This window comes from Acinonyx jubatus, chromosome E3 (assembly GCF_027475565.1).
Source record: "Acinonyx jubatus isolate Ajub_Pintada_27869175 chromosome E3, VMU_Ajub_asm_v1.0, whole genome shotgun sequence".
NCBI classification, from domain to species: Eukaryota; Metazoa; Chordata; class Mammalia; order Carnivora; family Felidae; genus Acinonyx; species Acinonyx jubatus.
Genome location: NC_069398.1, coordinates 39341266 through 39367366, shown reverse-complemented (window position 1 = coordinate 39367366; position 26101 = coordinate 39341266). Strand labels below are relative to the sequence as shown.

The following is a 26101-nucleotide window of genomic DNA, read 5'->3' as shown; positions in this document are numbered from 1 at the left end:
GGACGGGGACTGAGCGACACCAGCGCCAGTGAGCACAGGTCCTCTGCTGCGTCGCTCCCCACGGGTGAGGCTCTGGAGGATGTGGGGGTGTGGGGAAGCCCGCTCCAGGGGGTGGCCGTGGTCTGCAGCTGTCTGGCTGGCTGGCCCTGCCCACCACAGCTCAGAACGACTCTGGCCTTCAGATGGCCCAGGGCAGCCCAGACCACCCGCCCGTCTTCCCCTCTTTAAGCTGGTTGCAGGGCCTCCTTCCGCTCTCACTGAAGGCTGTCCGCACTGGACACGGCCTGACTGTCCCTGGCGGCGTGTGTGGCACTCGGGCCGTGGCAAGCTCCACCCTGCAGGGGCAGATTCTGGGCTGCACACAGGGCCTGTGCGCACACGCAGCCGGGTAGCTGTCCCGTGGGGGGAGCACCCTCACTGGCCTCTGAGGTTGGCCCTGGGTTTTAAGGTATAAGCACATCCCACGTAATACTTGGGATATACTTACACTGAAAGAACGCTGTTTATGCGAAATTCAAATTCTAATGGGTGTCCTGTATCTTAATTTGCTAACCCCGGCAACCCTAGCCCTACGGTCAGCAGGGCAAGAAAGATGAGTGTCTGACCCGGAGGAAGTGTTGGCTCCCAACGCTGAGAGGCACATGGGACTGGAGGTGGGGGCAGGGGGGAGCTCCCCCCTGCCACCTTCCCAGATACTACTCTGCCCTGCCTCTTCTCCCCTGCTGTTGTCCCTCCTCTGCCACTTGCCCGGCCTTTCTGGCCTAGCGGTTCCCAATGCTGGCTGCTCGTTACAATCACCAGGGGAGCTCCAAAACACACACGCGTTGACTGGGCGCATGGGTGGCTCAGTCGGTTAAGCGTCTGACTCTTGATTTCAGCTCAGGTCTTGATCTCGAGGTTTCTAAGTTTGAGCCCCACATCAAGCTTCGCGCTGACAGTGAAGCCTGCTTGGGATCCTCTCTCTCTGCCCCTACCCCATTCACACTCGCTCTCACCCTAAATAAGTAAACTTAAAAATTTTTATTAAAAAAATACATACGTGTTGAGGCCCTACCTCACACCAAATAAACCTCTAGGTGGTTGAGCTAAGCAGTGGCTTTTTAAAAATAGTTCTTCCTAGAACGACCATAAGATTCAGCAATTCCACTGCTGAGTATATAAACCCAAAGGAATCGAAAGCAGGGACATGAACAGGTATTTGTACACCTGGTATTTGAACAGGTATTTGTTCGCAGCAGCATTTATTCACAAGAGGAAAAAGGCGGAGACAACCCAAGTGTCCATCGATGGACGAATGAATAAACAAAATGTGATCTAACTATAAAGACAGAACATGACTTAGAGTGAAATTTTTAGAGGTGTTACAACAAGGATGAACCTGGAAAGCAAACGCAAAAGGACAAATACTGCATGAGGTCTCTAGAGGAGTCACATTCGTAGTGACAGAAAGGAGAAGGCTGGGTTCCAGGGGCTGGGAGGAGGGGAAAGGGGAGTTAGTGCTTAACAGGGGCAGGCTTCCCATCGCGGGGATGAAACATTCCAGAGGTAGATGGTGGTGACGGTTTCACAGCATTGTAAATGTACATAATGCCACTGAGTTGTACGCTTTAAAAATGGTTACAACGGTAAACTTCATGCTGTGTATATTTTACCACACACACACACACACACACACACACACACACACACACACACATAGTGCTCTAGACACTGTCCTACCAGAGCCGAGGAGCCCTGGGCCCGGCCCTTCTTCCACATGGTCCCCTCATTCCCCTAGCCACCACCTCACCCCCAGTAGCAGCAGGGGCAGGGTGTCACCTGTGGGTGTACCTGGACAACCAATGACAGGAAGCCATGTCCGCCGCCAGGCCACGCCCTGACATCACCCAAGCCAACAGCAGGACACAGGCCCTGCTGTCCTGGCCTCACGTGCTAAGAGGCTGCAATAACACTGCTCGGCCTTGGTTTACGCACATGGGGAGATCTGGATGGCTGCGGAGGTACAACTTACAGAGAGCAAAGTGAGCCCAGCGGGTTTTTACATCTGTAGGCACCTGTGTATCTGCACCAATCGGTGATCATATCGATCGCCCAGATCAACGTATTCAAGGAGGTGACTACTGCTATTCTGACTTCTATCATGTCAGATTGGTTGGGCCTGACATTAAACTCCCCATAAGCAGATTCACAGAATTATGTTCTCTCTGGGGTGACATTTTGTTCACTGGGTGTCTGCAAGAGTCAGCCACTTGAGTTTGTCAGCAGTTCCTTTGCTGTCATTACTACCCGGGACCTGATTGTTTCAACTTTACAGAAAATACATACACACACACACACACACACACACACACACACACACATATACATATATCCCGTTCTATTGTTGATGGATATTGGCAGTTTCTCCTTTTTTTTTGGACACTATGAATAAAGCTGCTAGAACATTCCAATACTGTGTCTTGATGGATATAAACACTTGTTTCTGTTAGGTATACAGAGCCAGGCAGAGAATTGCTGTGTCACAAAAACATGCCTATTTGGCCTTATCACTACCAAACACTTCTCTGAAGTGATTTCACTTTGCATTTCTTTGGTGACTAAGGATATTATCTTTTGTGACAGATCTTCAATTTTTTGGCTCATTTTTTAACTGGGCTGTTTCTTACTGATTTTTAATGTTTATTTTTTTATTTATGAGAGAGAAACAGAGCGTGAGCAGGGGCGAGACAGAGAGAGAGAGGAGGACACAGAATACGAAGCAGGCTCCAGGCTCTGAGCTGTCGGCGCAGAGTCTGACGTGGGGCTCAAACTCACGAAAGGTGAGATCATGACCTGAGCCGAAGTCGGACGCTCAACCGACTGAGCCATCCTGGCGCCCATTTCTTACCGGATTTTTAAATGTACTGGAGACATCTCCTAGTCAGTAGTTTGCTTTCTCGCCCTTTTAAAACTGTCTTCTGTTGAACAGATATCCCTAATTTTAATGAATCCAAATATGGCACTCATTTCTTTCACGGTTAGTGCATTTTTTGTGCTCCACTTAAGTCTTTACCTAGCTCAAGTTCCTGAAAGTATTCTGTAACTGTTCCTAAACACTTGGTGGGGCTAGCATTCACATTTAGATCTATGATCCAGCTTGAATTAATCTTTGTGTGTGGTGGGAGGACGGGGGTCAAGGTCCATTTTCCAATAGGAATATCCCATTGGAGCAACACAATGTAATACAACGACCATCTTTTCTCCCCTGACTTGCAGTGGAGCCCCTGTTGTAAATGTGCTGACCACACATGACGTGTGGGTCTGTTTCGGGACCCTCTGTCATATTGCACTGGGCTATCTGCCAGCCCTGTGCCAAAACCTACAGCTCTATACTAAGCCTTGATGTTGGGTAGTAGAAGTCGTCTAGCTTTGTTCTTCTTTCTCAAAATAATTTTGGCTGGTCTAGGGTCTTTTGCTTTACATGTATGTTTTAGAATCAGCTTGCCAATTTCTACCCTCCCTTCCTCACCAAAAAAGCTTGCTGGAATTTTGATTAGGATGTCGTTCAATTTATAGATCAATTTGGGAAGAAATGACATTTTAATAATAGTAAGCCTTCCAATCCATGAACATGGTAAATCCCTCTTTTAGGTCTTCTTTCATTTCTCTTAGTATTGTTTTTAGTTTTCTGTGTAGAGGTCTTGCAAATTTTTTGCTGAATTTATTCCTATTTTTTTTTTAATGCTTATTTATTTCTGAGCTAGAGACAGAGCATGAGCAGGGGAGGGGCAGAGAGAGAGGGAGACACAGAATCCGAAGCAGCTCCAGGCTCTGAGCTGTCAGCACAGAGCCCAACACGGGGCTCTAACTGATGGACCGTGAGATCATGACCTGAGCTGAAATCGGACGCTCAACCGAATGAGCTACCCAGGCGCCCCTAGATATTTGCTTTTTAAATATTTCAAACTTTTACTTTCAATTTCATTGTTGCTAATAAGCAGAAATAGATATGACTTTTTTAAACCGACCTTGTGTTCAAAACCTTGCTAAGTTCGTGTATTAATTCTAATCAATTGTAGACTGTTTTGGATTTTCAATGTATATAATCATGTCAACTGTGAACAGTGAAAGTTTTTTTTTTCCTTTTCCAATCCTGAAATCTTTTATTCTTTCATTTTCCCTATTGCACTAGCACCTAATTGAAAAACCACCAGGGGGGGGCCCCGGGGTGGCTGAGTCGGTTGAGCGTCCGACTTCAGCTCAGGTCATGATCTCGTGGTTTGTGAGTTTGAGCCCCGCATCGGGCTCTGTGCTGACAGCTCGAAGCCTGGAGCCTGCTTCGGATTCTGTGTCTCCCTCTCTCTCTCTGCCCTACCCCTGCTCATACTCTGTCTCTCTCTCTCTCTCTCAAAAATGAATAAACTTCAAAATAATTTTAAAGAAAAACAACCAGGGCACCTAGGTAGCTCAGTTAGTTGAGCCTCCGACTCTTAATTTTGGCTCAGGTCGTGACCCCAGGGTTGTGAGATCCAGCCTCCTGCTGGGCTCCATGCTGAGCATGGAGCCTGCTTAAGATTCTGTCTTGACTTCCCTCTGCCCCTCTTTCTCCGTCCCTCTCCCCCACTGATCTCTAAATTTAAAAAAATGTTTTTAATTTAATGTTATTTTTTTCACATTACCAAACTCCTTCATATGCAAGTAATATAAATATGTATTTGTTCCTAAGTTCTATATTATGTTCTGATGACTTCTGTATCTATTCTTGTGCGGGCCCACCCTGTTTTACACAGCTTAATACACGTGGAAGATAGTATTCAAGAACCTAAGGTTGGTTCAATGTTAGAAAATCTGTAGTGTAGCTCACAGATTAAAGGAGACACTGGATATGAATCCAGCATGTCACTCTCTAGTGACTTCCCACCACACTTAGTACAAACCCAAACGCATTATGGCCATTATGACGGTGGGTGGGTCTCAAACGTCCTCTTATCCTGTGAGCCCCACCCCTACCCCCATTCACTGTGCTCCAGCAACTGGCTTTTTCTGCCCCAGTAATGCACAGGGCATGTGTACTTGCTGTCCCCCTAGCTCTGTGTGTAATTAACGCGTTCTCACTCTTCAGATCTCTGCTCCTAAGTGGCCTTCTCACAGAGGCCTTCCCTGGCCACCGTGACAGCCGACCCACTCCGCCGTGCACCCTGTGTGTTTCATTCACAGTGTTAATCATGTCAGATGGCCTCACTCATTCGCTGGGTTTCTTTACTGTCATGTGCCCCACCCAGATCACACTCACAGGGTCAGGACCTTGTCTAACTTGTTCCCTTCAGATCCCCCAGTGCCCACAGGCCACAAAAGGCCCTCAATAAATACCTCCTGATTCAATGACTGAAGGGAAATAAATCATGTGGTTGGGTCAATACTGCTAGAAAGGTATTTGCTAATTTAACAGACATGCCTAATTTTTTAAATGTGGGGACGTACAAGGGGAATCTCAGTGGCTCAGTTGGTTGAGCATCCGACTTCGGCCAGGTCATGATTTTACGGCTCGTGAATTCGAGCCCCGAGTCGAGCTCTGTGCTGACAGCTCAGATCCTGGAGCGTGCTTTGGATTCTGTGTCTCGCTCTCTCTCTCTCTGCCCCTCTCCTGCTCACGCTCTGTCTCTTTCTCTTAAAAATAAACATTAAAAAAATTTTTTTTAATTAAGAAAAACGTGGGGACATACTATAAGAGGCAGGAGATTGTCCAGCACAAAGGCTGGTGTCAGTGAAGCCTTGGTTTCTCTGGCAACTCAGCTGCTCCCCAGCTGTGTCGCCTCGAGCCAGTCACTTAACCTCTCTGAGCCTCAATGTCCTCATCCATAAAACGGGAGCGGTGACAATTTAATAAGAGTTGTTACAAGAAGCGAAATGATGTAAGTACAATGTTTAACAGATCGTCGTCTGGAGCACAGGAAGCCTTCAGGAGCAATCATGTGGTGTTATCTGAATGGTGCTAGGACACAAGCAAGTGAAGGAATCTTTTCCAAGAGGAGAGAACATCTTAGACACGATCACAAACATGAGGCCTGACGGCTTGGGCTCGAACCACGCCTGGGAGTCAGACGAGGATGCCCAGTGTGATTCCCGTCACTCACCACTGCGTCGGGGAGGTGGAGGGTCTGACCCACGTGGGAAAACTTGTTCAGGATAAGTGTTGAGATTTTAGGAAAGAGATGAAGTTATTCATACTGCAGTAAGCATTCACTGAGAAATGATAGGAAATAACATGAATACTTAATATTTGATGGGAAAGGAGATGCAACGCACCAAGACTGTCTTCCTCAGTGACACCCACACCGATCTATCCACATTAGTGAGACTTCACTCAGAACCCCATCTGGTTTCTTCTCCCCTTGGATTTGACGCCAAGAAGAACAAAAGAGGGGGAACAGCCAGGGGGTCCGAAGAAGAAGAAGGAGCGAGGCCTCCCCCTGGCCTCTTACGAACGCTGCCGGACTCCCTCAGCTGGGCTGGACACGGCCTGCCCTGAATTCACTGCACTACCTAACACTTCAACAGCGCTCCGGACGGAACGGCTGGAAAACGCTATTCTACTTGCTGTCAAGCCCCTTTTAGCATCTTCTAGGTAAAAAGGTTCATCCCGAGTTAGAGTGCCAGGAAAGCCCAGTGCAAGCACAAGGTCAGGGAACATGTCGGATCCTTGGGGCTGGAGTCAGGTGACCCCTCCCCTAAGTGACGATCGTTGAGACCCAGAGAACCGCCAAGCTAGAAGACACGGGCCAGACCCATTTCACTGAGCGGCTGATATCCGGAGCGGCAGGTGTGGCCTCTGCTCAGCCCTGTCCTGTCTTCTCTCCTAGACCCCTGGGCGAGGGATGGCCGACCCCCACCCCCTGAGTTCGTGGGGCCCTGCCGGAGGAGCTGCTGTGGGCCGGACACCCCGCCCGCTGCAGGTGAGGAGGGGGCGGGGGCGCGCCGGGGGTCCTGGAGCGCCCACCGTAGCTGAGGGAGGGACACACGGGATCCACTCGGAGCCTCGGGGAAAGCGACGGGAGCAGGTGGGGCCCCACACGGCTCCGCCTCTCGGTGGCCCCACACTGCAGCGCCCAGCAGAGAAGGGCGCTGCTGGGGTCAGGAGTCCCCAGGGGCTCCCTCCTGACTCACTCACCCCTCCCCTCCTGGCAACCACGGATGATCTTTTCCCTTTCTCCACAGTTTTGCCTTTTCCAGGGGGGTCACAGAGCTGGGTTCACAGAGCACGCGGCCTTTCCAGATTGACCTCCTTCATTCTCCCCTTCTCGGGAGCAGCCCTGCTCTTAACCCCGTCTCCACTTCCAGGTCACAAATGAGGACAGCACAGCACGAGGAGCTCAGGCGGCCTGCCCGGTGCCACACAGCCAGTAAGTGGCGGAGCTCAGGTTCCAGCCTGGGCCCGGTTCTTATCCACCATGCTCCTGGCGTCAGGGACGACGCTCGCCATCCAGGAACGAACAGCCCTTCCTGGCCCTTCCTGGAGGCCGGACGGAGGGGGCCACCGGCAGCCTGGGGAAGGACAGGGAGTGGGTCCCTCCCCATCCCTGGAGGCTCACTCACCTGTCCCAGGCCAGGGTGGTGACGCGGCACACGGCACCTCAGGCCCTCTCTTCACAGCTGCTGGCGGCCATCGCGGACCCCATGAGGAAGCAGGAGGTGCGGACCGGCGGGGAGGCAGGCCAGGGCCGAGGCCCCGGCTCCCCGGCTGGGCAAGTGAAAGCCCTCGTGGACCTGCTGGCCGGGAAGAGCAGTCAGGGCTCCCAGGCCCCAGAGCCCCTGGACAGGGTGCCACAGGCCACCCTAGGGCCTCACGGTGACGGTAGGCGGAAGGAGGGTGTCCCTGGGCCCTCCCGCTCCCCGCTGCCCTCCCCTCCCCCACCCTCCACAGCCCTCCCCTTCGGCCTCTGTCCCGCAGACTCGAGGATACAGAAGTGCCGGGAGGCTCTGCTGAACAGGGCGAGAGGCGGCCCCCCACCCAGGCTGACCAGCCTCCTGCTGCTGGAGGGGCTGACAGACCTACAGCTGAGGGAACATGACTTCACACAGGTGGAGACCACGCGTGGGGCCTGGCGCCCGGCCAGGAGCCTCACCCTGGACAGACTCTTCCTGCCTCTGTCTCGGGTGTCTATCCCCCCCCGAATCTCCATCACCATCGGGGTAGCTGGCGTGGGCAAGACCACCCTGGTGAGGAACTTTGTCCAGCTCTGGGCCCGGGGACAGGTCGCCAAGGACTTCTCCCTGGTGCTCCCCTTGACCTTCCGAGATCTCAACACCCACGAGAAGCTGTCTGCGGACAGACTCGTCCGCTCCGTCTTCTCGCACATCGGGGAGTCCGGCCCGGCGGCGGCAGCCCCACCCAAAACCCTCCTGATCCTGGATGGCCTGGACGAGTGTAAGACGCCTCTGGACTTCTCAAACACCGTGGCCTGCACGGACCCCAAGAAGGAGATCCAGGTGGACCATCTGATCACCAACATCATCCGGGGCAACCTATTCCCAGAAGTCTCTGTCTGGGTCACTTCCCGCCCCAGCGTGGCCGGCCAGATCCCGGGGGGCCTGGTAGACCGGATGACAGAGATCCGGGGCTTTGACGAGGAGGAGATCAAGGCGTGTTTGGAGGAGATGTTCCCCGAGGACCACACCCTCTCCGACTGGGTCCTGAGGCAGGTGCGGGCGGACAGGGCCCTGTACCTGATGTGCACGGTCCCCGCCTTCTGCCGGATTGCGGGGTCGGCCCTGGGTCACCTGCGCCACAGCGGGCCGGGGCCCCAGGACGCCGGGCAGCAGGCTCCGAGGACCCTGTGCGAGCTCTACTCTTGGTACTTCAGGATGGCCCTCGGCGGGGACGGGCAAGAGAAGGGCAAGGTGAGCCCTCGCATCGAGCAGGTGGCCCAGAGCTGCCGCAAGATGGTGGGCACTCTGGGGCGGCTGGCCTTCCACGGGCTGGTCAGGAAGAAGTACGTGTTCTACGAGCAGGACCTGAAGGCGTTTGGCGTGGATCTCGCTCTGCTGCAGAGCGGCCTGTGCAGCCGCTTCCTGCAGCGGGAAGAGACGCTGGCCGCGTCGACGGCCTACTGCTTCACGCACCTGTCCCTGCAGGAGTTTGTGGCGGCCGCGTATTACTACGCTGCCTCCAGGCGGGCTATCTTCGACCTCTTCGCCGAGGGTGGCGTGTCCTGGCCCCGCCTCGGCTTCCTCACACACTTCAGGAGCGCGGCCCAGCGGGCCATGCAGGCCGAGGACGGCAGGCTGGATGTGTTCCTGCGCTTCCTCTCAGGACTCCTCTCCCCCGGGGTCAACGCCCTGCTGGCAGGCTCCCTGCTGGTGCAGGGGGAGCACCAGGGCTACGGGGCCCAGGCGGCCGAGCTCCTGCAGGGCTGCCTGCGCCCCGACGTGGCGGTGTGCGCCCGGGCCGTCAACGTCCTGCACTGCCTGCACGAGCTGCGGCACACGGAGCTGGCCCGCGGCGTGGAGGAGGCCATGCAGAGCGGCAGCCTGGCGGGGCTGACCGGCCCCCGGCACCACGCGGCCCTGGCCTACCTCCTGCAGGTGTCAGACGCCTGCGTCCAGGAAGCCAACCTGTCCCTGTGCCTCAGCAAGGGCGTCCTCCAGAGCCTGCTGCCCCAGCTGCTCTACTGCCGGAGCCTGAGGTGGGCGCTGGGTGGGGGTGTGCGCGGTGCGGGTCGGAGGAGACAGCGGGGGCCTGGAAGGCCGTTCCCCTCCGCCACGCCCCCCCCCCCCCCCCCCCCCGTGTCAGCATCCTGGGGGCCGCCTGCAGGGCCAGAGCACGGATGGCTTAAGGCAGCAGAAACTTGTTCTGTCACAGCTCTGGGGGGGCACGGTCCAAATTCAAGGGGTCGGCAGGCCTGAGCTCCCTCTGAAGCCTTCCTGCCTCGCTAGCTCGTGCTGTTCACTGGCAGTCCTCAGCTTGTAGACGCATCTCTCCGATCCGGGTGGTCACACGGGTGCCTCCCCCGTGTCACTGTCTCCACGTGGTGTTCTGACAAGGACGCCAGTCGTACTGGCTTACGGGCCCGCCCCCCTCAGAATGACCTCATCTGGACTCAAGACATCCGCAATCACCCTGGTTCCAGATGAGGTCATGAGCTTGAGGCGCTGGGGTGGCGGCGGGAGGTCGGAACACCAACATATCTTTCCGGGGAACACGATTCAACCTACGGCACTCTGTGAGCCACCCCTCTGCCGACAGAGGCCGCGCCCACTTACTCCACCACCACCCCTCCCGCCCATCACCCATCCCGCTCTGGACTTCAGTGTCTCTAAGACCAGGGCCGTCAGGACCTGAGAGCAGCTGCCACACCCTTAGAAGGAGAGCTAGCAGCCCGTGTCCCGCGGACACGTGATGTACGGGGCTGCCGGGGAGACGCCCTCTGCGCAGGAATCCTGGGGCTCACCACCCTGAGGCTCCCGGCATACCCTCCCGGGAAAACCTCGAGCCTGGCGGGCGTGCCAGCACGGGTCCCCGGGCCACCTCGTGGTGGGGGCTGCGTGGCAATGGAAACGTGGGCCAGGGAAGGGATGCCAGCCTGGGTGTGTCCGCTGCCCTGAGGGCGGCCCTTTGCCGGGGCCTCGTTCCACCCGCCCGCGGGCGGTGGTACCACTCATTATCGCTCTGCCGCCTGCAGGCTGGACAACAACCAGTTCCAGGACCCCGTGATGGAGCTGCTGGGCAGCGTGCTGAGCGGGAAGGACTGTCGCATTCAGAGGATCAGGTAACGCTCACCCGGGAGACCCCACCCGGGGTGCCTACCTGTCGCACGGGGTCCAGGGCTATTTTCCCGTCCTCCTCTCTGCTCAACCGGCCAGAGGCACTTGCAAGGAGAGGTGCCTTGGAAACACGTGGCTGCTTGTTTCTGCCCCTTCCGGAAAGTTCCAGAGGCTCAGGTCCCTCACCTGTAAGAAGAGGGAAGGGATATGGTGAGGGTCAGGTGCTCTGGTGGACATGGGAGCATTTCCGCAGATACTCAACGTTCCGAAGTGCTGCGAGGCACAATGTTCTCTAAGCTCCTCTCAATGTTTGCCCTCAAAACAGTATTACAGGCACAGGATTGGCTCTTGAAATTAAATTAGAAATTTTTTAATTTAAAATTTGGATTTAAATTTGAACTTTTATTTAAACGAGTACAAAAAAATAAAATTGAAACACTGAATCTTTAACAGTGTGATGAGACACAAGTCTGTGTGCTGACGGCAAAATAGAGTTTCGTGCTTGTGAAATCTCCTGTGATCACATTTCCAAGTCTCAGTAACACTGAGGAGTGGGCTTGTGACCTGGGGGTGGTTAGAAATAGGGAGAGGAGTCTGGAGAACAGGATCCAGAGAGGAATTCTTCGTCCTCACTTAAGCCTCCCTCTGGGTTCAGGAATAATCTCTGAGAAAACAAACACAAACACGGAGCGAGTCAGGAGCCAAAAGAAGTCACGGAAGACAGTGGCGAGTGGTGGGCTCTGTGTGACCCTGTACAGTCAACTCTGTGCCAAAGGAGTGTAAACATGGGGTTAAAACGGTATCTGTGAGTTTGGGGTCTCCGGGACCCCCCCAAAGGTTTAATGATTCACTAGAAGGACTCACAGAACCCAGAAGAGCTGTTGTACCTGCACTTGTGGCTCAGGACATCAAAAGGATACGGATTTAAACGTGCAGAGGGAAGGGTGCATGAGGCGGGCCCCAGAGAGACAGGGGCAAGCTTTCAGTAGTCCTTCCGCTGTGGTGGTGCAGACAGGGCCCGCCTCCCCAGCCACCACGCGCAACAGCACACTTGAAGCGTTCCAACCAGGGAGGCGCACCCGGGCTTGGGTCCAGACATTTTACTGGAGGTGGGTCATGGGAAGCCCCTCCGGAGGTAGGGACGTCAGGCTGCTACTGCACGGCCCAAGGGCCCCAGGTAAACACAGACAGACTTATCAGGCAGGACATTCCAAGCGTTCAGAGGTCACCTCTCCGGAACTGGGGGCAAGGTTAACCCTTTCCTGCACATTCCCCCTTCCGGTTGTTGAAGCAGCTTCAGTGGGTTAACTCAAGGCAAGCGGTGAGGACGGGCCAGGCACAGAGGAACCACTGGATGAGGGCCGGCTATTAGCAGGATCCCCTTGGGCTAGCAGCCAGAGATAGAAATGCAATCCCTCTGAAAGAAACACAATAACATTAATTAATTTCATTAATATTCTTCCTTCACGGGAGCCTTCAGCAAAATAGTCAACTTCCAGAGTTTTGCATAAAGGAGTCTGGATAACGCTCAGAAAATATTCTGCACAAAAGCCAAAATTTCTTCTAAGGCCACGTGCTCTTCTTCCTCTCTCTGTACTTGGTCCTCAGGGGCCACATCCCGTTTGAAAAGGCACCCTTCAGAAAACACACGTGGCTCATGAGATATTATTTAAGAACCGTTACAAAAGTCCCGGGCGGAGAGGGGACAGAGGTTCTAGGACTCAAGGACGGTTATGTAGAGGGCGGTCTGGATGAATGATCTTCAAACTGTATGCAACAGAATCCCTTTTAAAAGTGGCCTATCAGCCAGAATGCCCACAAAAGACGGGCACCCGGGAGCTTCTGGACAGAAAGAGGAGACGTGGAGGCCCAGAGCCCAGGCACGTGGTACCCCCTCGGCCTCTGGGACTCCTAAAGCTGTTCTGAGGAACACGGGCTTTTGCTTTTTGTTTTCTTTTTTTGTTTTCAATGTTTATTTTTCCGAGAGACAGACAGATTGCAAGTGGGGGAGGGGCAGAGAGAGAGGGAGACCCAGAATCCGAAGCAGGTGCCAGGCTCTGAGCTGTCAGCACAGAGCCTGATGCGGGGCTCCAACTCATGAACCGTGAGATCATGACTTGAGCCAAAGTCAGACACTTAACCGACTGAGCCACCCAGGCGCCCTGTTTGTTTTACTTTGAAGTTAATTCTATAGTTAGTACCATTTTCCTTCCCTGTGCTAGAAAAGGACAGGGGCCAGTGGTGAGCTAGTACTATGAATGCAGCCACAGTTCATGAGAGAGCCACAGTTCATTTTTGCAAGCTGGGACTGCTTGAAATTGGCGGTGGTGAGAGTATTTACACCATGGAAATCGGCCAATGCTACAAATCAGTATTGTTGTACTTTTCCGGCACACTGCTGCCGGGGATCTTTGTGGGAAACTTCTGTAACTGCCCATGCTCTTTGCTGCCCTGTTTGCATAGAAGCTGTCGTACTGGATTCTGGCCAGACTTTGCCTTGGGAATCTTTGCCAGTGTGAGGTGAGGGTCTGTCCCCTGCACTCTGGCCTTACCTTACTTGGCTCAGAGGCTTTCCTGGCCTGGGCGATTCTGCTCCAGGGCTCACGTCATCTCCACCTGCGTCCAGGCCCTCATGATGCTGGTGAAACCGGGAGGTTTGGATCACAAGCCTGGTGTTGAGGAAGAGGCCATGACAGTTGTAGACCTGCAATAACCACTCTTCTCCTTCTCCTTGGGCAGCTTGGCTGAGAACCAGATCAGTAACAAAGGGGCCAAAGCTCTGGCCAGATCCCTCCTGGTCAACAGAAGTCTGACCGCTCTGGAGTAAGTAGGACACCAGAGGCCAACGTTCCACCACTGGGACAGGGAAAGCTTGTCAGCCATCTTGTGAAGTCCCCCAGACCACACTGTCCCCTGGGTCGGTTGGAAGGACAGCAGAGTGAGCAAATTCCTGGCTCCTCATCAGTTGTGGGGATCAGCCCAGGGAGGCACCAGAATTTTGGCCCTGAAGCTGGTATGATTCTCCTCTCCATACTTGGCCCAAGCCACGTCCATCAGATCCTGCTCCCCCCCCCCCAGCCCCCACTGACCCCCCATCATACTGGGGGGCCATACTGGGAAATTCCTTACTTGTTCACCTGAATAAGGATCTCCACAAAACATGAAATCTTAAACCCCGTTATTTTCAAAGAGCATAGATTTAAAGGTCAGTGTAACTTCTTTCTTTCCTCCCTGGGAATTGGATAAAAGAAAACGGTTCTTTCTCTCTCTTCTTCCCGCCAGCCTCCGCGGTAACTCCATCGGACCTCAAGGGGCCAAGGCTCTGGCAGATGCTCTGAAGATTAACCGCACTCTGGCCTTTCTGAGGTACGCGCCATCTGCTCCACATCCCGGTATAACCAGCAGAGGGCCCACGAAACCCTCTCCCAGGTGCCAACCATGGAGTGGGAGATGATTCAAAATGGCAGGCATGCTATACTGGCTCCTGTCTAGGTGGATGCCACATGATCTCGTGTCTATACAAGTTTCAGGTTTCAGTTCTTCTGTGCTCATTGTCCTTGTGTGTACAGCCTAATCCAGGGATAGAGGAAAAGGAGGATGCGGTTGTATAGAGGTGGAAAAGCAAAATAATCTATGAGGAAAACCTCTTGTCTTCTATCGAATGGGAAATCCAAGGCCATGGTGTCAGGATGTTTCCCTGAGGTGTTTTCCAGGACGCTGAAAGTGCCATTCTCTAGAATGTTCCTATGGTTTGCTGTGCTCCTTTTAGGATTTGTCATATGTGGTTGTACCCATCCTTAGTTGAGTGTGTACTGTCATCTGTTTCTTCATTTATGTATTTTTATTGGGGTGAAATTCACCACTTTAAAGTATACATTTCAGTGTCACTTAGTACGTTCACAGTTGTTCCTTCATCACCTCTATGTAGTTCCACAATATTTTCACCATCTGAAAAGAAGACTGTATTCTTTATCAGTCCCCTCCCATTCTCCCCTCCCCCCAGTCCCTGGAAACCACCAGTCTGCTTTCTGTCTCTGTGTTTACCATGGAATCATACAATAAGACCTCTTGTGTCTGGCTTCTTTCACTTAGCATATTGCTTTGAAGGCTCATCCACATTGTAGCACGTGTCAGTGCTTCATTCCTTTTTCTGGTTAAATAACATTCCGCTTTATGAACAGACCCCAACGTACCCATTTGTCAGCTCACGGACATTTGGGTTGTTTCCACCTTTTGGCTCTTGTGGATAATGCTGCTGTACACATTCATGTGCAAGCATTTGAGTACCTGTTCTCCATTCTTTTGGGTAAATACCTACCAGTGAAACTGCTCAGTAACTCTATGTTGGACCTTTTGAGGAAGCACCGGACTGTTTTCCACAAGGTCCACACCATTTTACATCCCCACCAGCAGTGGGTGAGGGTTCCGATATTTCCACATCCTCGTTAACATTTGGAGGCTGTGGCTTTTAGCTGTAATCAAGACTACGGACAACCTAGCTATCGTCATCCAGATAATATGCGCACCCTGTCCCCAGTCAGCAGACAAATGCTTAGAGACTCAGAGGGAATCCTTATGATTCCCTGGGAGGAACCAACTGTTCCCAAATCCTGTGTGGTGGGCAGCAAGGGCACATAGTGGTCAGCTGCTACCCCCACCCCCTTGGGCCTCGGTAACACTGTGGTAGGGGGTCAAGGCCACCATTGGGCCCTCTCTTGTGCCATTGGTGATGTACCTCTTCCTTGCCTCCACAGCCTCCAGAACAATGCCATCAGGGATAACGGTGCCAGGTTTGTGGCTGAGGCCTTGGCCGCCAACCGGACCCTCTCTGTGCTACAGTAAGTGGATGTGCTGGCCAGCAGAGATACCCCCCCTTCTCCCCTCCTCCAAGGGCCTGTTTCCTGCAAGGAAGGATGATTGGGGAGACGGCCTGAGACTTCCGGGCCCATCTAGATGACCCCTGGAAATCTTGATGTCCACTCTTCCACAGAACAGGTATTGGGGAAATAATTAAAAATAAAGCCTCCTGCCAATGCAGAAAATCCTCTCCGCAAAGGTAGAAAAGAATGAAACAGTTGCATTATTTGAAGAATCAACCAGATTGCACTGTACATCATTGGCAATCCAGCAGCGAGCTGGCCAGGACAGAAAGAAATCTTACCCTTTTCTACAGCCAAGCAGATACAACCCACAGCACGTGTGTTCTCAAGATAACTTGTCCTCAAGTAAGAGGACTGGACAGCACCGTCTGTCACCCACAGTGTTTCCTCAGTTTGCCTGGTGGTTAAGGTAGTCAGCTGTTCAATGATTGCCTTTACCCAAAGGAAAAGCCAGGCTCCTCGTGCCATTATGACAAGCAGACAATTACAACTTGGAGTGGTGCTACCTTCCTCGATGCGCTCCTTTCAGAGACGTGGTTCTGAGGTCCCTTGGGGGCCATCACTCTGGCAAAAGGCTTATTTAGCTTTTAAAAGGATTTATACGCTTCTCAAAGGGACAGATTTACAATCCCAAGTTTTCTCAAAGAAATGCTCTGAGGGAAAGGATCCCTTTTGGAACCAGGGAAAATTCCCTTTAGTTGAGATTGTATCTGGCCTTACACAGGACAGGTCCTGCCCTGCCTGCCCTTCTGGGATGCGCACAGGGGTTCTCTTGTAGCATCTCCCTCCTCCAGATTTAGTATGAAGGGAAGCAGCTTTCGGAGAAGAGCGGAAACGGAGGGTCTGCCCTAGGCAGGACTGCAGGGGTGGGAGGTAGGCTGCGGGCTGGTCGAGAGGGAGGACGACTGTTGAGCGTTGGGAGGGTTGCCTGGGCAAGGAGCCCAGCCGTCCTTGCCTCTGACCCCCCACATAACAGTGTCAATCTGCTGGCATCGTTTCGGCAATGATGCACAGACTGTTCCTAGAGCCCCCTCTGCCCACGCGGTGGGGAGAGCACCTGAGTCGTCTCTGAGCTCTCGCCCTTCCCCCAGACTGTCCCCAGAGTGGGAATGGCTGTGGCCAGCTTTGCTGAGGGACCCCTCCCCTCTCCCACAGCCTGCAGAAGAATACCATCGGGCCTCTGGGAGCCCAGCAGACGGCAGATGCCCTGAAGCAGAACAGGAGTCTGAAGGAGCTCATGTGAGAAATGCGGAAGGGCTACATTTGTATCCTCAGTGACCGGCACAGAGCCCAGCCCATCACAAATATTTGTGAGCATGGGGATGGATGGATGGATGGACGGATGATGGATGGATGAACGGATGGATGGATAGACGTGTGGGTACTTCACGTGAAGTATCACAAAACCTCTCACCAAAGAGTTGGCCCTGACCCTGCTAGGGAGTCCAGACGTACTTTGCTAGGTTGATCTCTTACAGGCAGTTGGGAGTCACCTGCAGGGGCCACCAACCAGACTCAAGAACAGACTGTGCCCTGGGCACCCTTAAGACAACAGAGAGAGCACTGCCCTGGAGGGCTTCCCTGGACCCTGATCCCTGGGGCCCACCCGCCAGGCTGCTCCAGAAAACCAGCGCACCCTTATCTTATCTCTTGCAGATTCTCCAGTAACAGCATTGGTGATAAAGGTGCCGAGGCCCTGGCTAAGGCCCTGAAGGTGAACCAGGGCCTGGAGAGCCTGGAGTGAGTCTGCCTGACCACACTCAGGAGTGGCCGTGGGCAGTGGGTGACATCCCTGGGTGGGTGACAGATGGGTCTAGGCGTCCCATATAGAAGGTGGGCAGGTCCTGGAAGAGGGCTGTCAGTCAGGGCCACCACCCTGCCGGGATCCAGCCAACCGCCAACCCTGGGCACACTGTGATCTCGGTCTCTCTCCATGCCTACCTCACTGTTCCGTCCCACCCACCAGCTCCATTTCCCTGGACAGCAGAGGTTGGTGTTGCTTCTGGAGTTTCCAGAGTCACAAGCTCCAAGTCCCCCTAGGCTGGCACTGGCGACTAAAGAGGGTTGCAGCTGCAGCAGCCTTGGTGGGGGCTGGGGGAGCTCAGCGCTGCCCCCACCCTGGCTGCAGACACAACGCAAACCCCTTCTCTGGGCCATTTAGAGCCACTCAAATCAAGGCAGAGTCTAAACTTTGGGGGCTGGTCACACTAGAGCCACCTGCCCTGACCTAGCAGGGTCTGGAACAGGTGGGGGATGGGGACAGGAAGGAGGGATGATGAGAAGAACACCCAGGGTCCCCCAACTCTGTTGAGCCCTACACCTTCAGTCCCCAAGCTGGAACAGTGGCTCCCTGGGGGTCCGGGACAACCGTCCCAAGCGCTGCCCCGTCCTGTTTGCAGCCTGCAGAGCAATTCCATCAGTGACGCAGGTGTGGCGGCGCTGATGGGGGCCCTCTGCACCAACCAGACCCTCATCAGCCTCAAGTAAGTCCCGCCTTCCCTCTCCGGCCGGGGTGTCCCTTTGGTCAAGGGGTCTGAAGGGCCTTTGGGACTTGGGAGGAAAGGCTGGGGCTGGGAAGGCCACACCTCCCTCTGTGGGTCCATTAGGAAGACATCTGTGGTTGGGCAGCTGGGTCCTGGAGCATCCTGGGTCCCGGAGCCTGTGGCATCCCACCCGCTCTGGAGGGCAGGGGACAGCAGGGGACAGCTGGGGTCCTCAGCTGGCCGGTTCTGCTGCTCCCTCTGCTACACGAGCTTGTGAGACAGCCAAGCATGCTCGCCTGCCCCCGTCCCCTCACCTGAGGGCCCATCAACCGATCCGCTCCCTCCTGGGTGGCCCCACTGTTGGCAGTCCCACAAGGAGATGCTTGGCCGGCCGGGGAGCCCTGCCTGTCGGAGGCCCTTCGCACCCGATCGCTCAGGACGCCCAGGTCACCCCTGAGGTTCCTTGGGTTTGAGAAGCCTGAGTGCCAGGGATCGTGTCCCCCAAGTCCCCACGTATCTGGTCAGCAGTTCAGGGTCTTCTCTCTCCCCAGCCTGCGAGAAAACTCCATCAGCTCAGAGGGAGCCCGGGACCTGGCTCAAGCTCTCTGCAGCAACAGCACCCTGAAAAATCTCGAGTACGTGAGTCGGGGGCGGGGTCTGCTTCCTACGGCCCCTTCAGGCCCAGGGTGACAGGGGGCTGCAGACCCTCGTCGCCTTGTCATTTTACAGGCTGGAGGGGGACCCGGTTGGGGAGGGGGAACCAGGAGACCTGGCCTCTGGGGGCAGCCCCTCCACTGTCATGTGATAAGTAACCTGCAGATGAGGTTCGTGGGGACGCTGCCTGCCCCCGTGCCCCACTCCCCGTGGTGATGTGAGGGGGGCCAGATCTTCAGGGCAGCGCAGTACAGGGATCAGGAGTGAGTCCTCCAGGGGGGATGATCTGTCCCGGGACCCTGTCCCTGTGGCTGTCAGGAAGGCACGTGCTTGGCACACACCGGCGCTCAATCAACACGAGCTAGGTGGGTCCTCGGGGAGGAGGGGGCCTGGATTCCCAGATGAGCAAGGACGGGGGCTCCACGCCAGCAGGCTCCTGCTTACTCGCCGCTGATCCTTCCTCCCAGCCTGACAGCCAACCTCCTCCACGACCAGGGCGCCCAGGCCATCGCGCTGGCAGTGAGAGAAAACCGGGCCCTCACATCCCTCCAGTGAGTCTACGGTGCCCCCCACCCTTCCCTGTCCCCTCTGCAACGCTGCGGGGCCATCATACCCACTGGCATCGGGCTCCCCCACAACACGGACTCAGGGGCTTCCAGTAGGCAGCGCCCTGCCCCCCTCCAGCCCCCCCCCGCTCCGCTTCCTGGGGCTGATCCACTGAGAGGCCAAAGGTGGGAGGTGGGCACCCACCTCACGTCTCCAAGTACCACAAGCCTCATGCAGGGGCCATTTGGAGTCTTCATTTGAGCCCGTCCCTGTGCCCACCCGTAACCAGAGAGTGCTGACTGACCCATTGGGACTAGACCTGAGGCGGGGTGCAGGAGTTGTGTCCACCAGTGGCCAGGACCCCGTCCTACAAGTACTCCTTCCCTGCCGTCAGACTCTCCTGGGAGGAGTCCCCTCTTTCTGCACCTTCCAGAGCCTCCCGGGCTCTGCTCTGGCCCACATGGTCACACGTGTCTGTGTCTGCCCAGCCTGCAGTGGAACTTCATCCAGGCCGGTGCGGCCAAGGCCCTGGGACAAGCACTACAACTCAACCGGAGCCTGACCAGCCTCGAGTGAGTGGGGCCTCGGCAGGGGCGGCGGGAAGGGCAGGGCGGCAAGGAAATCTGAAACCTCGGGATCCACCAGGCACATGGCTCGGCTAGTGCCAAAGGCCCTCAGCACACAGCCTCCTCTGCCCTAAGGCCAGCGGGCATGTTTCTGTTCTTACCTGTTTTGTTGTTTTTTAAACGGCTTTGTTGATACGTAATCCCCCTACCACAAAAATCTACCCAGATAAAGCGTACAATTCACTGGCTTCTAGTATATTCAGAGTTGTGCGACCATCCCCACAATTGTAGACCATTTCCTTTAAACAAACCTTAAACAAACCCCCACACTCATCAGCAGTCACCCCCCATTGCCCCCGTGCCCCAGCCCCTGGAAACCACACGTCTGCTTTCTGTCTCTACGGAGTTACCTGTACTGGACACTTCACGTACATGGGACTGAACAGCGTGTGACCTCTTGCCACCAAGGTCTTTCGTTCGGTATCAGGTTTCCAAGGTTCACCCAGGTTGCAGCAGGAATCAGGGCTTCATTCCTTTCTGTGGCTGAATCCTATTCCGCTGTGCAGATTGACATGCCATTTATCCCCTCATCTGTCGAGGAACATCTGGGTGGTTTGGACAGTTTGGCTCTTGTAACACTGCTGTGAACGTTCGTGTACAAGCTTCTGCCTGGACATACACTTTCATTTCTCTTGGGCACATGAGCGAGCGAGTGGAGCCGCGGAGTTGAATGGGAACCCTGTCTCTAACCCTCTGAGTCTCGCCTGCTTTGGACCACGCCCATAGCTTCTCCCTTGGCATCCAGGATAGGCCATTTCTGGCTGGTTCTTCTGTCTCACTGACATCCTGGGGCTCCTCAGGGATCTGTTCTAGGCCATCTTGTCTCGAACGAGCTCTCTATTCCAGAAGCTGTCCTCTCACACACTCTTGGACTTCAAAGTCCCGGTGCCCCCCGCATCTAGACCCCTCTCTCCTGAGCCCCAGACCCACGTAATCACTGCCCACGCTGCCTCCCCACGAGTCTGTCCTCAGTTCCGCCTCACGAACGGGCCCGGCCAACCCGGCCTGCAAGCTAGAAACATCGTCTCTGTTCTCGCTTCCCACTTGCGACTCTCCTCCCAAGGCCCCACCGTCTCCCTCTACCCCGCGGCCACCGTCAGGCCACCAGCTCCACTCACCCTGCGTCCCCGTAGCAGCCTCCACATCCAGTCCATCCGCTCACACTGCTGGCCAAACATCTTTCCAAAATGTGTATCTGTCCCCGTCCCGAGATGCTTCAATGGCTGCCCAGTGCCTGCAGAGTGAAACCCACCCCTCGGTGTGGCTTCTAACAAAGGCCCCAAAGGCCTGCTTCTGTCATTTCACACGCCAGCCACTTGATGCCATTTCTTTGGGTTCCGTGGATGTGCCAGGCCCCCTCCCCCAACTCTCATCCTGCAGGTTTCAGTTCAGACCTATTTCTCCCGGTGGCCTCCGTGACCACACGGGGGCAGGAGACCCCACGGGCTCCTCCGTCCCCCCAGCACGTGGCCCACGGTGCCGGCTCGTTCAGTCACAACCGCCCACCTGAGACAGGATCAGGCCAGGGCACCACACGCACTAACACGTCTGCTAAAATCGCGAATGCAAACTGCTCCCTTCAACACCCCAATGCCCACCCGAGGTAAACTCTCCATCATTTACTGCGCTAGGAACTGACTTTACTCCAATGTGGAAGGGAAGGAAAAAAAAAAAAAAGATGTAAAACCCTGACGAGCAAGAATGGCCAGGGACTAAGGGCTTCAACTGAATTCTCTGGCTGGCACCCCCATTTTTTTGTCCTCACCCTTAAGAGTATTTCCACTTGTCCCTTGTTTGCTTCTGATGATCCAGGTTCACAGAGACCCCAGAGCCCTCTGCATGTTAATTAGGAGGCCGCGGGGTCGGTTATCCCCTCGGCAACCCTGGGAGTCTAGTCTGTGGTGTGCGCAGTCTGAATGAAAACTAGAAGGTCCAAGTTCAGGACGTCATGATGGAGTGCCGCTAGCCCCGTGCCCTGTGAGCCCGGGGGTCACGCTCTGTGTTCAGTTTGCAGGAGAATGCCATCGGGGACGAGGGCGCCTCCACACTGGCCAGCGCACTAAAGGCCAACACGGCCCTCACCGCTCTCTAGTAAGTGTTGACGTGCACGGCCGCCCAGGCAGCCGGCCCTGAGCCCTGCTTTCATACCAAACATCAGTGTTGCTTCCCAGCCAAGAAGGTGTTAAATTTTCCTAATGTTAGCAATTGGGACAAAGTAAGAAGTAGGGGTTCAGGGAGTGTTTTTCCTCAAACCCTCCAGGGAACCACCTCTGCTTCCCGTATCCGTAGCATCCCGATCTCTGTCCTCGGCATCAGGGGAGGCCGGAGGCGCGGCGTTCCCTGGACGGATCACAGGCCAACAGTTTTCAGCGCTATGTTGTCACTTGCAGCCCTCAGTCCAGGGGTGGAGAAGGAAGGACAAGGACGCATGGAAGCTGGGCCAGGCGGGGTGTAGGCCGGAGCGCCCCAGCCTGTCCGCACTGACCCCTTCTCTTCTGCATAGCCTGCAGGTGGCCTCCATTGGTGCCCGGGGGGCCCAGGCGCTAGGGGATGCCCTGGCTGTGAACAGGACCTTGGAGATTCTCGAGTGAGTATTCCAGTCTCTGGTTGCTGTCTCTTACCCAAACGAACCAAGCTGTTGATTCAAAATGAAGATACAGAAGGGAAAAAATGTCAATTTACATGGAAAGTCACAAACCACTTAAATATCGTCACTGAGATGAAGCTTTCCCCAGCTTCCCCGCTGCCACCTCATACCTCTTCCCTGGGAGTCACCACTGTGGCTCCTGCTCTCCTCGGTCTTGCCCAGGCTGCGCACATCCTGAGGTCCTCTGTAGGGGTCCTTGGCCACTGACCTTGGTCTAGGAGTAGATCCAAACCCCGGGCGGGGGCGGGGGCAGGGGCAAGGGCGACTTAAGCTCAGTGGGGGTCTCAGGCATGTCTCAGTCATTCCTGCTCTTGTGGTCCTGTGATGCTGAGCATGTGGGGACCGCTGGAGGAAGTGTCTCCTCTCTCACCTCAGCCCCACTCTCCTTCCTTTGGGATGGAGGGCGAGGGCTCCAACGAACCACCCAGGTTGGGCCAGCTTCACCCCTCCTGGTGCGTCCTGCTCCCCAGAGCCGATCTCTGTTCTGGGCTGGGGAGTCAGGAAGGAGGAACCGCCCCCCGTGGTTGCTACGTCCCTGCTGCCTCTACCCAGCGGCCCATGCTCGTCTGAGGAGGTACTGTTTACACCCCACAGCTGTCACTGTGCTTTAGGCTTCGTATCTTTCCTGACAGCTTAAGAGGAAATGCCATCGGGGTGGCCGGAGCCAAAGCCCTGGCAAATGCTCTGAAGGTCAACTCAAGTCTCCGAAGACTCAAGTGAGTGGTTGTAGAGACCTACCTCCACCCTGGCACAGCAGACTTCTCTGCTGGAACCTCCCCACGTAATGAGACGCTCTTGACTTCCTCTGTAAGCCGCTTCCCTCTGACTAGAAATAGCACTAGAGTCCACGTTGCAGATGAGTTTGTTCATTCTATCTAGCTTATGTCAGAGGTAAGCCATTTAATGCCTGCGTTTTTGGTCTTCCATCCTCCATGGCGCTCGGATGGGACCACCTGGCTACCGGTAGACACTGGTCTCAGGGGTAAAGGCCACCTTGCTCTTGCTGGGGCACCTGTGATCGATGCAGCGCTGCTTCCCGGCGCGTGTTCTGTCCCGAATGGCTCACGATGGTGTCTGCATCTTTTCTCTGCCTAGTCTTCAAGAGAATTCCTTGGGGATGGATGGGGTGATATGCGTTGCCACGGCACTCTCTGGGAACCACGGCCTCCAGCACATCAAGTGAGTGGAGCTCGGCCCTTCCCTGCCATTCTGCCCCCCCCCCCCCCGCTCCAGGCTCACGGCTCCCAGGTCAGGCCCTGCCTTCCGCCCAATTCCTGGAGCTAGCAGACTCCTAGGTCTCTCAGCAGCTCTGCGGGGCAGCCCGGTATAAGAGGGAGCCATTCTGGGCCTTCCCCATGGGAGGGATCCTGGAAGCTTGGTCTTGCCTGGAGTTCTGCATTTTGTGTAGTGACTGTCTGCTCTTTACTAAAGGGACTTGCAGGCCTCTGGCCCTTGAGCCCCTCTCTCAAGCCGGGTCCGAATCCTTCTCTTCCAGCCTCCAGGGAAATCACATTGGGGAGTCTGGCGCCAGGATGATCTCGGAGGCTATCAAGACCAACGCTCCTTCGTGCACTGTTGAAATGTGAGCGCAAACGTGCCTGGTGGATCAGGCGAGAGAACACAGAAGCAACTGGAAGCTTTTGAACAAAAACTCCCCGTCCAAGGCCCGTCCCTGTGGTCCGGGAACGATGCTGACCTGCACAAAAGCTGGTCTCCTGCAAGAGGCAGGAGGGATGCTGCCAAAGGGGTTGGGAGCACCTCTCCCGGCCCGGGTTTCGACCAGGCAGGGGTGACGCAGATTCCCTGCTGTGGCACAGAGGAGGGAAGGTGTCTGCCATGGGACGCAGGGACATAGGCCTTAAAGCCCAGCCAGTGAGAAGCGGGCGTGAGCTTCTTCATACCCCGAGGTCTTCACGCGCCCCTTTTGTTTTCATTGTCCTTTTCCAATGGTTAAAATCATCCCCTCACTCTAAAGTGAGCTGTCACCTTCAAGCCTATGCAGAGTATCCGTTTGGCATGGGTGACAGAAGGGACCTTCCTTTTCTCAAGAAGAACAGGTTTTAGGAGTATGATCCTCAGAGATACACGGAAAAACTGTGAGATTGTTTTGAAGAGAAATTAAGGCTTCAAGTTATAAAATTCCGGACACAGAGACTAAGCTCTCCAAGGTTTTTGCCGTCTTTGATCCGTTACCAAATCTCTCAAAGGCAAGGATTACGTCCGACACACGTTATGTGGGGTCTGGCACACTGGTCGTCAATAGCGTGTTACATGTTGACGCCTCAATGTTATTCTACAGCCGGCTTCCCAGACCGCTGCTGCGCCTGCAGTGTCCCCATGAAGGCGACATCAGGCTTCCCAGACCCCTGCTGTGCCTCTCGTGTCCCCATGCAGGCGAGCAAGCTGAGTTCCATGTGGCACAAATTCCCTCAGGGGTTGGTTGGTCTGTGATGAAAGGAAAAAGTTCCCAAGTAGACACCACAGTTGTCACCAACTAAAAAACCAAGGAAAATGCTTATCAAGATTTTACAGTTTGAACACGAATTGATGTTGTTCCCAATGTTCCCTTAAAAATGAGTATTCGGGCAAGAATCATCAATGTACGCTAAAACCATGGGTGACAGCCTATCGAGGAAGAAGCTATCCACCCCAAAGGGATACTTACAAAGGGGAATTATCAAAATATCACCCCACATGGGGCATTTGCAAAGGGGAAAAAGATAACTTTAAAAATGGAAAATTTGGCAAATGCTTTCTTAACAACGTGGTCAAACTTACCATCAGCACGAATGGGAGAAATTGCCATCACGTGCTCCTGATGGGAGGTGCTGACGACACATCGCCGATGCAGTATTCTCACCAAAAATATGGATTTGACTCTAATCGGAGAGGAGCAGTCAGACAAAATCCAAATCGAGAGGCATTCTGCAAAAAACAATAGCCTGACCTCTTCAAAAATATCAATGTCATGAAAAATACAAAAGGCCGGGGACTGTCTTAAATTGTAGATTAAATAGACATAACAACTTAATGCAGGATCTCTGACTGGATCCTCGACTGCAGAGAAACAATCAGCTATAAAGAAAAGTATTTGGAAATGGGAGACATTTGAATATGGGTCTTGGGTAGTATTTATTTGGATTACTGGGTTTTGAAAGTTATTTTTGCTACTTCAGAATGGTTTTTGGCTCTTAGTACTCTCAAGGTGTGGCCATGCTGTCTTCCGGTTTGCGCAGTTTCTGGCTGAGTGGAGAACTCGACAGAAAAAAAGATGTGGTAGCCAAATGCCGGAGAAAGCCGTGCCCTGCAGGAACCTAGCCACCAAAGAAACCTCAGGGGCCAAAGCAGCGGAGAAAAATCGTGCTCTCCAGGGACTCCGGGAGCAAGCCGCCTCCCTAGCAGCCTACTGACAAGGCTCTATATGTCGCCAGCCAGCAAAGGAGAGAGATTTACAAGGAATAGCTCTGTTATCACAGAGCAGACCAAACGGTGAACTGGAGCGAGGCAATAAACCCATAAACAGCA

The 26101-nt window shown here is 54.5% G+C and overlaps 2 protein-coding genes and 1 long non-coding RNA gene across 9 annotated transcripts in view; 1 reads left to right on the top strand and 2 right to left on the bottom strand.

The window, feature by feature from the left end:
• LOC128313639 (uncharacterized) overlaps window positions 1-1758 on the bottom strand; it is a 4663-nt gene extending 2905 nt beyond the window's left edge. Inside the window, exon 1 of the mRNA XM_053213298.1 lies at window positions 1720-1758. Coding sequence (XP_053069273.1) covers window positions 1720-1758 — 39 coding nt within the window. The remainder of the gene's footprint in view (window positions 1-1719) is intronic.
• NLRC3 (NLR family CARD domain containing 3) overlaps window positions 1-26101 on the top strand; it is a 27600-nt gene extending 1499 nt beyond the window's left edge. The window contains exons 2-20 of one of the 4 annotated variants that reach the window (XM_027043375.2): window positions 6840-6932; window positions 7318-7379; window positions 7630-7831; window positions 7928-9662; window positions 10659-10745; window positions 13480-13563; window positions 14023-14106; window positions 15495-15578; window positions 16776-16859; window positions 17277-17360; window positions 18020-18103; window positions 18655-18738; window positions 19225-19308; window positions 19792-19875; window positions 21937-22020; window positions 22433-22516; window positions 23209-23292; window positions 23672-23755; window positions 24072-26101. In XM_027043375.2, the coding sequence (XP_026899176.1) occupies window positions 7654-7831; window positions 7928-9662; window positions 10659-10745; window positions 13480-13563; window positions 14023-14106; window positions 15495-15578; window positions 16776-16859; window positions 17277-17360; window positions 18020-18103; window positions 18655-18738; window positions 19225-19308; window positions 19792-19875; window positions 21937-22020; window positions 22433-22516; window positions 23209-23292; window positions 23672-23755; window positions 24072-24162 (3183 nt within the window). In that variant the 5' untranslated portion in view covers window positions 6840-6932; window positions 7318-7379; window positions 7630-7653 and the 3' untranslated portion in view covers window positions 24163-26101. Of the gene's footprint in view, window positions 1-6839; window positions 6933-7317; window positions 7380-7629; window positions 7832-7927; window positions 9663-10658; window positions 10746-13479; window positions 13564-14022; window positions 14107-15494; window positions 15579-16775; window positions 16860-17276; window positions 17361-18019; window positions 18104-18654; window positions 18743-19224; window positions 19309-19791; window positions 19876-21936; window positions 22021-22432; window positions 22920-23208; window positions 23293-23671; window positions 23756-24071 lie in introns of those variants that run through there. The other 3 variants (XM_053213349.1, XM_053213348.1, XR_008294635.1) reach the window with 3 other exon arrangements.
• On the bottom strand, window positions 10270-22860 carry LOC113594901 (uncharacterized). 4 transcript variants are annotated; one of them, XR_008294648.1, is made up of 4 exons: window positions 21048-22860; window positions 20280-20474; window positions 13293-14688; window positions 10270-12157 (listed from the first exon to the last, which is right to left on the bottom strand). It is a non-coding gene; the product is annotated as an uncharacterized LOC113594901 (long non-coding RNA). The 4 variants fall into 4 exon arrangements; XR_008294647.1 differs by having other exon boundaries at window positions 20280-20460; XR_008294649.1 differs by having other exon boundaries at window positions 20280-22564; window positions 22687-22860.